General features: G+C 34.5%; 1 protein-coding gene across 2 annotated transcripts; it reads right to left on the reverse strand.

The window, feature by feature from the left end:
* Positions 1-340: 340 nt before the first annotated feature.
* Positions 341-7,734, reverse strand: LOC139843683 (uncharacterized). Of its 2 annotated transcripts, XM_071833810.1 has the most exons (10): positions 7,250-7,734; positions 6,589-6,709; positions 5,086-5,171; positions 4,537-4,906; positions 4,099-4,199; positions 3,842-3,908; positions 3,446-3,673; positions 2,403-2,870; positions 1,758-1,830; positions 341-665 (listed from the first exon to the last, which is right to left on the reverse strand). In XM_071833810.1, exons 1-10 carry the CDS (start codon positions 7,690-7,692, stop codon positions 457-459), a joined length of 2,166 nt encoding a protein of 721 aa, XP_071689911.1. In that variant the 5' UTR covers positions 7,693-7,734; the 3' UTR covers positions 341-456. The 2 variants fall into 2 exon arrangements, with proteins under 2 accessions (XP_071689911.1, XP_071689912.1); XM_071833811.1 differs by lacking the exon at positions 7,250-7,734 and having other exon boundaries at positions 5,086-5,176; positions 6,589-6,698.
* Positions 7,735-9,849: the final 2,115 nt, after the last annotated feature.

Consider the following 9,849-nt stretch of genomic DNA (forward strand, 5'->3'; position numbering starts at 1 on the left):
TATTAGCAAGTGGATCTGATGTAACCCATGTTATTTCACACGTTGTTCGAGCCATTGCTCAATATTCAGATTCCTTACTCGACAAAGAAACTATATCCCATTTATTGCTCTTCCAAGATATCAGATTTCCATCCAAAAGAACGCTATATCATGTAGTTGATCTTCGATCGTAAGGACATCCAGCATGACTTGCATCTAGAAAACTATCAATCCGAGTGTGCCTATGGTTAGTATATAAAGTAATTTTTATTGACTAGTGATACAAGTGAGATTTCTTATTTTGTCTCTTATTCTATTCAACGATTTTTGCGTCCTAATTTATCTATTCAAGTATATCATATAGTGATAATCCTATTTATACAGTGTTATTTACATACAAGTCCACATGATAGCTAGCTACTACTATTTATCATATTGAAATATCGCTAACAACTAAAACAGTTAATGAATTTGTTATTATTCTACCCAACTAATATCCAAATCTTTCATTTTCTCCATCCACTTTTCTGTATCTGATGAAACATCATCATGTTTGGATGGTCCTTTCTCTCCATCATTCACATTGTTTCTCATTCTGTTAGGATGTCTAACCTTAAGTGAGAGAAGACGGGAAACTTCATGTAGACCACCCCATTTCTCTAACGCGCGTGCTATGTCATAACGACCTACAGAAAACATCCCGTTCAGCGTTAGAAGGAATTTCACTCGCAAGTATTAAAAAACTACTAAATGCAACAATATATAGGTTCCATAAATATCTATGTATTGCTTTAATAGAGAATTAGAATGCTCTTCAGAATCTAAAGTGGCAATTTTACGGCTTTTGTCACCTCTATTCGAAATGCACTAGAAAATTTATTCATGGGGTGTTTTGTAAAAGATTATACAATTTGTTTTAAAGTTTGTACATATGTTCATGAGGGTGTTTTATTATAAGGTTGTACATAATGCTTCAAATATTGTACATATGATTATGAGGGTGTTTTACCATAAGATTGTACATAATGTTTCAAATATTGTACATATGATCATGAGTTGTTTTATTATAAGGTTGTACATAATGCTTCATATATTATACAATTAACATGTTAATATTTTTATTAAATACAATTAATTATTTTAATGACATCATTAGGGGGCTTAGATTTGACACTGTAGATATCGCACTAAGGCCACTCCCTATCGTAACTAAACTATTCATCCTCTTAACCTTCCACATCAGCGCCACATCAACACCAATATCCTATAACTAACTCATAACTAAACTCTCCCTATCATGGCTAAAACAATACTCCTCTTAATATACAACATACAAGCAATAAAGCATCAATTCCAACAATAAAAAGCCACTAGGACCCACAATTCCTATAACTAACCAAAACTCTCATTAAATCCATGGTGAGTGCGGGTAACTAACGCGGGTAACTAAGCCGTGCCTATGGTTCATTACGGGTAACTACGGGTAATGACGGATAATGGAACCATAGGGAGTGGTCTAACATTATTATGTGTAGGGACAAATTTTTCCAGGCTGGTGAGCTGGGTTCGGAACTCGTATTATAATGATCAAAAACACGTTAAGAAATATGTTTTTTTTATCATCATGATAGTCACAAATTATCACTGATTAGAAAAGGTGTGAATTGTTTTTTTTTTTTTTTTTGGTTCACAACAATAATTTAGAATAAACAGAAATTTTGATATTAGTTAAGTGGATTTGTCACGTGAAATAGAGATCAAGTATATATACTACGTACCTCCACGCTCAAATGATTTCCTACTGGGCATATATGCTGGATCCATCCCCCAACTCTTCTGGAAACGACTAATCTGTGAAGGTGTAAAAGAAAAAAAGAATGAGTAACAAAATCTGTTTACAAGTGGATACTATTCTTCATACACATTAAAAAGTTGTTAATAATAATTTTTCAAATCTGGAACCGGGAGAGGTCACAGACAGCCCAAATGTTTATGTAACAAAATCTAAAAAATATTTATCACCCCTAGGAAATGTGAATCCAATTATGCTAAAGTATCAGAGCAATATATAGTCAACTTATAACCAGATATAGTCAATTATGCATTGCTAAAATATCTACTCAAGGAGTACTTGGTCGGAACTTTTAGGGAGTACTCGTCAACTCGAGAGTACTCGGATGTTGACCAAGTTTGATTTTGACAGATTTTAACCGATTTTAAGTAATTCCGAGTTGTGACCGAGTTTGACCGAGTATTCTCCGAGTTGCAAAAACCAAATACTTGCCGAGTAATTCCGAATTCTGCAAACCTGGTTGAAGTATCATGAGTAACCTATAGTCAATTAATTTACGACTCTGACTAAATGTCATTATCCAAATATATCGTTTTCCCAATACAGTGAGAGGTGAAAGTACAAAACTGACCTCGTCTTTCAGGTTCTCAAGGTGATCCCAGTAGCCTTTTGGTTTGGGATCTTTATAAGAAAGAGAAAGATTCATCAACGAAGCAAACTTTCTAAATCCTCCTCTTCTTGATATCGCCTTTTCCATATCAAATCTCCCATGCTTCCTGAGTTGGCTTCTCATTGGCATAAAACCTTCTTGTCCATGTTCAGAGATGAATTTCAGGAGCTCAGTTTTAAGTACTTCAATATCCTTATGCAACCCGACAACACGCTGTTTTCTTCTACAAGGTTTTGCATTGTCGCCCTTGGATGACTGTTTTGATGGACCCTCATCCCCAACATCACTAATGGAACTGAGATCGGATCTGGTGTTGTTATCTCCTGTGTTTAATGCATCATTTTGTACTTCAACAGAGTTTTCTGATTTCTTTTTCTCGATATAATCACGGATTGCACATAAGTTTGATGGGAGGTCTTCATAGATAACCTAATTTTGGTACGTTGAATTGAATTAGACTTTAAAAGTTGAAGAAAAATGGATTGGGAACTAAAACTGATACAGAAAATGCATGTTCCTCAAGGACTGGAGACATGCTAATTTCAGTGAACGAACCGTAAAAGGAACTTTGTATAAAACAGTTATTCGGATTATAATTACACAAGAGCATAAGATGTAAGTTCCCACTAGAAGTGGGAGTAAATACTTTTGAATGGGTTACTTTGAGTCATTGTTTTTTCTAACAAGTAAAAAAAAAAAAAAAAAGTGAAACGAAATGGATGAACTTAGGTTGAAATTTTGCTAAACTCTAATTTGCATGCATAGAACCTCCTAAATCGTTTGTATATATATAAATAGATTCTTGTTGATTTTTTTATTTTTATTTTTTTTATGTGATCAGCATTTCAACGTAACAATTTGAGTATAAACTAAGAAAAATGTATCAGCAAGTCAACCTAAAGTGGCATGTATTAAAAGTTGACCCAATGGCAAACCCACCACTTTTACACTTTAAGTAACCACTGTGTTATGCCAAAGAAAGTAAAACAAAAAAGCAAGCACACCTCTTCCATAATGGCCTCTGAAAGCAAGGAGCCTTGATGCATCTTCGATTCGACGCTATATTTTAATAGTGTGTGGTGATTACCAAGTTGTTCAAGTAGCCATCTCCCCTTAAAGGAATCAAAATCCCCTTCAACCTGCTCAAAGGTTATCTCTTGCTCAAGATGTTCACACAAATCTAGAACAACTCGTGCATGAAGTACCATGTACAGTAATCCCTTGCATCCTTCCTGGATCATAAAAACCAAATACAACCATCAAGTTTTATAAAAATGCTCTATCATCTATCAATTTAGCATAACAAACTTTCTGGTTAAATGAGTAAGGTGAACAAGAACGCATAAACTCAGATATACATGAACATAATAGGTAACCTTATAAGGAGAAACCAAACTTACCTGAAGGATCCGAACTTTGTTGTTGTCTCGTGCTAAAATCCTGCTAATAGCTAAGTTTGGAACTATCCTGAAAAAGAGTTTTCCACATAATGGGCATTAGAAAAATAAGCATAGCATTATGAGAACAAAGACCTTTAACAATTTTAAGTTCAAACATATTTGTATAAGATGGATGGATAGTAAAACAGGTACATAAGTGCTACACCAAAATATACACACAGTAGAAACTCTAAAGTAACAGATATGCTGCAACTTACTCAGGCAGGGTCTCATAGGATGTCAAAACATTCCACACTTCACGAACAGGAGCTTTCACAGTGATGCTTGCAACAACACATCGGTGAACCCCTCCATTTTCCTTCAAACCAAAGCTTTATTAAATATACCAAGCAAAGTACTGTATTACACCGTTTACATGAATGAAATTAATTATGCTTGGACTAAATACATTTCACGTTGGACTTTATATATATTTGCTAGGCTTCATATGGGTCTAAATTAGACCCATTCTTTACCTTTCATATAGACCCAATTGGTTAAATACCTCCCAATGGACCCATTTTTTAAGCTATGGATCTCAATTGCCGGGTATACGGGAAATGATCTGTTTGGACCCCAACCTTATTTAACCACTACCCAACCCGCCCATTTTGCCACCTCTATCAATAATAGTCAAAGGAAAGTCAATTAATTACCAAGAGGCCATCAAATCTTCGAAGATGAATTTCATCCACCTTGCAAGGGGTATCAAGGTCACAAGTTTTTCCAAATACTCCCCATTTATTGTTTACTTCAACAGTAGGTTTGGAAGCTACACTAGGAATATTCTTGTCTACGTTACCATCAACATCTGTGGTGGTGGTGGTGGTAGAAGATACAGATTGTATAGCAGAATGAACTTCTGTAATTGTATTCTCATTTCCTTCAAAACTTCTCTCAGATCTTCGTGCTATAGCTTGAAGATTCACAGGGAGATCAGATCGAATAATCCTTTCCATAAATATTGCAGGAATGTTAAAGTTTGGTATTACATTGACTTCATAAGACAAGATCACTGTTGAAGCACTGCAAAATACATACATCATTGCTTGTTAAAAAGGCATTACAACTGTACTCTGGATATTCCAATTTGTTGTGTTCCAATTGATTTATGTAATAGTTATTAATAGTTTCAAGGAGTGAGAAATACATCAGTTCCTTGAGACCTCTATTATATTCAAAAGATCTCTAGAATATGATTCTACCTTCTCCCAGAGTTGACCGACCATTTGCCTTCGAATTTCTTAAAATCTCCATCAACCATTGAGAAGTGCAGTTCACGACCATTGATCTGAACTATGAAAAAATGTACATTTAGCAACTGAATCAAGGGATGCCTGTCTAATTATGACATTCCCTGATATTATCCGAATGGGTGCATATGTTTAAATTACAATATGGGTATTATTCACTAATTGATAGTCCACAATGTATGTGGCATGAATTTATGACTGGCAAACGGGCAGGTTGGGTCGGTTTGGGTAACGGGTCAAAATGGTTTTGGGTTGAAATGGGTCATAGGTCAAACGGGTCAATTTTTTAAACGGGTCTAAATGGGTCAGGTTGGTTCGGCTTGGGTGACGGGTCGAAACAGGTCACAGGTCAATTGGGTCAAATGGGTTACATCGTTTTTTTACATTTATTACATTATTTTAGTTATTATTATTTATATTTATTATATATGCATAAGATATATTAATATACATAATAAATGATATAACCATGTATACTTTCATAAATTTTTGGCGGATGAAACTTTTTATGCCCGACCCATTTGACCCATTCACAAAACCCGTTAGACCTATTTCTATATATTGATCGTTGAGTATTGATACCCATTAGACCTATTCCTTTATTTTTTGTATAGGACTCAATAGGTTGGAGAGAAACCCATTTGAATCTTTTTTTAAGTTTTCATTTACATTGTTAGGCCTAATTTTCTCAAGACCCAATTGACCCGAAAGCTTGACCCAGTTGACCCAAACTTGAGAGTATGGGTCTCAATTGCCATGTATCCGCATGATATACACACCCCTGGCACATTAATATAATTTCAAATGCATGGCAAACCAGAAAGAAATAGCTAAAATCGACTGTTATTTACATCAGATTGCTTCACATACTACCACTGAGAAGTTTGTGCCTAGTCATGATAATAAGAAGTGTAGTAATTGACGCTTGAAATAGTTTTAAGTGTAAAGAATTCAAAATTATACTCACCGTCCAGTTTTTCGACTATCACCAAAAATACGTTTGTTCTCTAATGTACACAAAAATTCCTACTTATTGGCTGGAGGTCCCCTCGGAAGCAATCTCTTTATCCGTCGAATAGAGAGAGGGATGACTTTCTCTACTTTTGAGAGTGTTTCACTCTGGGTGGAGAAATGACTTGTTTTTATTCTCGATTAAGAGAAGGATTGTCTACATCTCACCTCCCCATACACCACTCATGTGGTATTGGGTTTTGTTGTTGTTGTTGTTGTTGTTGTTGTCTAATGTACACAAAGAGCTTGAGCATCATTCAGTTATATCATTTAATTGACTTTAACAATCATCTTAACTTGACCATCCTCTTTAAATGTACTTTTACATCCAAATGTACTTTTACAAGATTGGTAAACCTAAAGCTAAAAAGGCCCATTTACTATACACTTTTTATGTCGAGCAAACTTTGCACTTACGCTAGAATCTAAAAATACAGTACTTACTGAGTTTGGAAATTCTTGTAAATCTAAAACGACACGAGCTTCAATATGCCAATATAAAGCCCTCTGCAAGCCTCTCTGCTCCAACCATATTCTTCCTGGATGTGCACAAGGAATTCGAGCACTAACAATAGCAAAACAATACATTCATTAATTAACACTTAGCATATTTCCACAACTTTCACATACAGTTGCAAAAACAACAGATACTACTAATAATTCAACAGTAGTCAATATCGATAATAATCTTTAATTTTTTAATACTACATTATATCATGATAATATTTCAGAATCAAATACTAATTCTTCAAAAACCAACAACCATAATACTACAGTTTACAGGAATTTCAACGGAAGTCAACAACCATAACGGTGAAAATATCAGGATATTACTTACAGCTTCAGCAGAAGTCTGAAACCATAATACTGCATTTATCAGGAATTTCAAAATCAACAGCTAATGATTATTTAACAGAATTCAACAAGAATTCAAAGACACTGTCACAATACAGTATGAAAATCCAACACTGCAGATTTCAACAGAAATTACCAACCACCATACTATTACTTACAAATATCAGCATATACTTTGAAGTCACACTTAATCACCAATAACAATTTAATAAATAAATTACAGTGAATGATAAAATTATTAATGATATACCTAAAAATAAGATTAGGGATGTATTCTGCAAGCCTTTCATAATCAGTTAAAGCTTTCCACACGGAATCAACATCCGCATCGACTTCAACCTCCGATTTAACACGACGCTCTCTCCAAGATATTACTTCGACTTCACATTTAACTTTCCTTTGTTTTCCTCCTTCTTCATATAACACTACTTCTTCAGCACTTATTCCATTAACATTTCCATTAATTGCATTTGTGCACACCGACTGTTTACAACTAAGACCTTTTATCGAAATTAAATTTAGTTTTGAAAAATTGAAGGAATGTGCGGTACTTGTTGCATGATTGATTTTCAGAAGAGTTTTAATGGATGAAGAGCAATGATTAGAGATGTTGTTTCTCCGATTGGTTTTCCGGAGAGTTTTGATTGAGAAGTGGTGGTGGCCGGTGTATAGATAATTCTGTGAAACGAGCATTGTGAGTGAGTGTGTGTTTAGTGTATAACTGTGTGAGAGAGATTGTTGATGAAACAGAAAAATTAGCGGGGGAAAACTCATTGATGGTTGTGGATAAAACTTTAACTTTCGGATCCTTCAACTACTGAACAATGTCAGCTCAAGTCCTTTTATTTCTAAAAGAAGTTAAAAATAAATAACCAGTGTTCTAAGTTCTAACTGATGTAAGGATACTAATGGTGTATCCTAGGAGATACACGCATAAAAACATCATTTTCATACAGAAAACTCGATCAAAGCGCACAAGAGATAACTAAATTTGGCAGTTTTCAGAGTTTGCCGCCCAGCGTACAAGCGTAAGCCCTGCAGGCAGCTTCTATGCATAAGCCCTTTAACTCAGCGCGTGAACGGTACGCAGCCACGTCAGCACACGCCACCGATATTCTGGATACTTCACGTAACAGAACCATTCAGTGATTGACACGTGTATCCCGTGAATTTCGGACATTCTGCGCCTATAAATAGACCCCCTGGGTGTAACAACCCCAATCCGTTTAACCAAAAACGGAGTACATTTTTTTTTATATAGGTTAGGTCCCATTAACACCCAAGTATACAAACCATTTCAAAATAGTTATCCATATACAATTTATCATAATAACAAGTTAAACGTTTTATCTCGACTCTTGGTTTACAAATGACACCATACATCCTTACGAGAATGTATTTCACATACAAAGTTTGACTCGACACAACCAAACGATGCGACCTCGAAACATTTACACAATACCACGGTTAAGACACAATAGCCCAACCCGATACCAAGAGCATAATCCCGAGGATCTACCAAATCCCTAATCCACGTCCAATATCCAATAGCTACCCCCATCGAGCCCAAGTGCTCCTACGCATCTAGTCTAACAACTAGATAGCTTCATAACACAATACCTGTAAAAAGGAAAACAACGAGAGGGGTAAGCTTACGCTTAGTGAATGCAATAATTATACATATACATATATAATATACCTACTTGCAACACTTACACAAATACCTCATACACGCTAGCAATTCATAATTAGCAAACCATCTCAAGTATCAAGCTAATAATCTCCAATATCGCAAGCTAGCGTAACCAATAGCATATACTCAAACAATATAATATGCTACACTACAACACATACACAAACCATATGGTTAACTATAAACGCTATGGTGCTACCGGCTCATGGTTCACACCATACGTAATGATATGACGCTACCGGCTCCTTGGTTCACGCCACTACGCATTTGAGTGATACTCTTTTATAGTGCTACCGGCTCGTGGTTCATGTAGTGACCCGAACTTTTCCATGTTTATATATATATTAAATGAAATTGTTATTTACATGATTAAGTGTTTCCAATATGTTAAGCAATCAAACTTGTTAAGACTTGATTAATTGAAATAGGTTTCATATAGACAATTGACCACCCATGTTGACCGGTGATTCACGAACGTTAAAACTTGTAAAAACTATACGATGACATATATATGGTTATATATATAGTTAAAATGATTTTATTATAAGTATGTATCTCATTAGGTATTTTAACAATGAGTTATATACATAAAAATGAGACTATTAATTTAAGAAACTCGAAAACGATATATATAACGATTATCGTTATAACAACGTCTTACTAGGTACATATGAATCATATTAAGATATTGATACACTTGGTTAATTATATTAAATGATAAGTAAATATATTATTAAGTGTATTAACAATGAAATACATATGTAAAAATAAGACTACTAACTTAATGATTTTGAAACGAGACATATATGTAACGATTATCGTTGTAACGACATTTAACTGAATATATATCATACTAAGATATATTATATTTTATAATATCATGATAATATAACAATTTAACATCTCATTTGTTATAATAAACAATGGGTTAACAACATTCAACAAGATCGTTAACCTAAAGGTTTCAAAACAACATTTACATGTAACGACTAACGATGACTTAACGACTCAGTTAAAATGTATATACATGTAGTGTTTTAATATGTATTCATACACTTTTGAAAGACTTCAAGACACTTATCAAAATACTTCTACTTAACAAAAATGCTTACAATTACATCCTCGTTCAGTTTCATCAACAATTCTACTCGTATGCA

Source organism: Rutidosis leptorrhynchoides, chromosome 4, assembly GCF_046630445.1.
Source record: "Rutidosis leptorrhynchoides isolate AG116_Rl617_1_P2 chromosome 4, CSIRO_AGI_Rlap_v1, whole genome shotgun sequence".
Lineage (NCBI taxonomy): Eukaryota > Viridiplantae > Streptophyta > Magnoliopsida > Asterales > Asteraceae > Rutidosis > Rutidosis leptorrhynchoides.